The sequence below is a fragment of the Lactuca serriola genome, chromosome 4 (genome assembly GCF_051521515.1).
Source record: "Lactuca serriola cultivar US96UC23 chromosome 4, Lser_US96UC23_V15, whole genome shotgun sequence".
NCBI classification, from domain to species: Eukaryota; Viridiplantae; Streptophyta; class Magnoliopsida; order Asterales; family Asteraceae; genus Lactuca; species Lactuca serriola.
In genome coordinates, this window is record NC_136411.1 from 3,417,050 (window position 1) to 3,418,989 (window position 1,940).

At 31.8% G+C, this 1,940-nt stretch overlaps 1 protein-coding gene across 1 annotated transcript; it reads right to left on the reverse strand.

The window, feature by feature from the left end:
- Positions 1-701: 701 nt before the first annotated feature.
- On the reverse strand, positions 702-1,681 carry LOC145097984 (uncharacterized). Its single transcript, XM_079035675.1, has 2 exons — positions 1,381-1,681; positions 702-1,153 (listed from the first exon to the last, which is right to left on the reverse strand). Exons 1-2 carry the CDS (start codon positions 1,679-1,681, stop codon positions 702-704), a joined length of 753 nt encoding a protein of 250 aa, XP_078891801.1.
- Between the last annotated feature and the right edge of the window lie 259 nt (positions 1,682-1,940).

Here is a 1,940-nt window from a genome sequence, read left to right on the forward strand (position 1 = left end):
ACCTTTTAATTTCAAAATTCTCAAAATTAAAGCTCATTAGTTTCATTTATTTATTTAAATTACTTGTTTAAATTTAAAATAAAAAAAAATTTTCATTATAATAGTTCATTATTTTCTTATTTTTTTTTTAATTCAAAGTTCTCAAATATTTCAATTTTTATATTTAACTTTTATGTAATATATGAGTCTTACAACTAGTTAAAAATATAGTCGTAATGCATGATATATAAGTAAATGTAATGCATGATATATAAGTAAACCAAAACATGAGAGAGAGAGAGAGAGAGACCTCCAAGGCGATACTCTACTACCTTAATGGTGTACTGTTCATATTTTAAGAAGCAATATTATATGTTTTACGCTACAGCTTACGCTAGACATTTAGGCCCCGTTTAATAGTTGCTGACTAAGAAAGTGCTGACTAGAAAAAGTTTATCTGGGTAAGAAATCCTGACTGAGTAAGAAATCCTGTTATTTGATTATACATCTGACTGAATGTGCTGAGTGATGAAAAATGACTATTTTACCCTGCTGTTATATATAGTGATAGATTAAGTTGCTGAATAATTATAAAAACATACATATTGTCATACAAAATGTAAATGACACACAAATAAAAAATGTCATACAAAATGTAAATTAAACGTAAATCATTTAATATCCAAATAAAAACATAATGAAATTTAAAATAACATAATAATTTAATGTAAAGTAGGTGAAAGTAGTCGATTTGCAATTTGATCACGCAAAACACGCATATCGGCTTCTGGACCCCATTCTATGCCTTGTATGTTTTCTCTATCAATTCCCCCACCTTGGACGCCAGGAGTAACCATAGTGTCCTCCTCAAAATTCCTAAACAAACCATCTTCTATATTGTATTTCTTTATAAAATTATGGACCGCGACATAAGCAATGACTATGTCTCTTTGTACTATAAAAGGATAAGGAGCCATTTGTTTTAAGATTGGGAATCTCGCCTTCAATACACCATAAATAACATTTCTAAGTTGTGCATGAGCATAATTGAACCTTTCTTCTCTAGATAAAGGTCTGCCTCTTCGAAAATCGACTAACCAATACCTAGTATTGCGGTATGGAGCCATAAACCCACGAGTGTTTGTATATACGGCATCACAAAGGTAATATTTATCTGCAAATGAATGTGACATATTATATAATGACACATATTATATAAAGAAGATAGATAATAAAAATTATATAAGGATTACAAACGTGGTGGAGGAAATGGAAATCCAGAAGTCGAATTGAATGCAACTTATTTCAAAACTCTCGAATCATGTGCTATACCCTCCTATCTAGCCTAAACAAAGGTGAATATCATATCAAAATCACAAATTCCTAATACATTTTGAAAACATTCTCCTTTTCCTCTTCCTCTATAACGAGTTTGTTGATCAACGGGTACAACCGCATGTACAAGAGTTCCATCTAATGCACCTATTGCTCCGGAAAAAATATTTTTTAACCTTCTATGTCGTTTCGAGTTATGTCTTGTTGGATTAGGAGTTGTTGGTACTATAATTTCTTTTGCACAACACATCATTGCAGTTAAGACTTCATTAAAACATTGATGAATCGTTTGTGTGGAGTGATGAAATCTTCCCTTAACCGCACGAAAACGTTCATTATGTCCTATAACATGTAAGAACATAGCCATCTTCTCTTCAATGCTTATTGTCCTACTAGCTTGCAACCAATTTTTTGGGTAAAATGGTTACATAATAATGCAAATGCCTCTTGTGTAAGACGCATCATATCGAAACATTGTGTAGGGTCTCCATACATCAAATCTTGCGTATACGCATACTCGCTTGAATCGTTATCTCTAATTCTATGAATTCTAATTAGCCTGCGCCGGTTTGACCTCAACTAGTAAAACACAAGTAAAAGAAAAGCTACAACTTCACCATCAGAAA

Coding starts and splice junctions, on each gene's coding strand:
- LOC145097984 (XM_079035675.1), bottom strand. CDS start 1,681: ATGGCTATGTTCTTACATGTTATAGGACATAATGAACGTTTTCGTGCG. Junction 1,154..1,380: donor AGGAAGAGGAAAAGGAGAAT/GTTTTCAAAATG, acceptor ATTCATTTGCAG/ATAAATATTACCTTTGTGAT.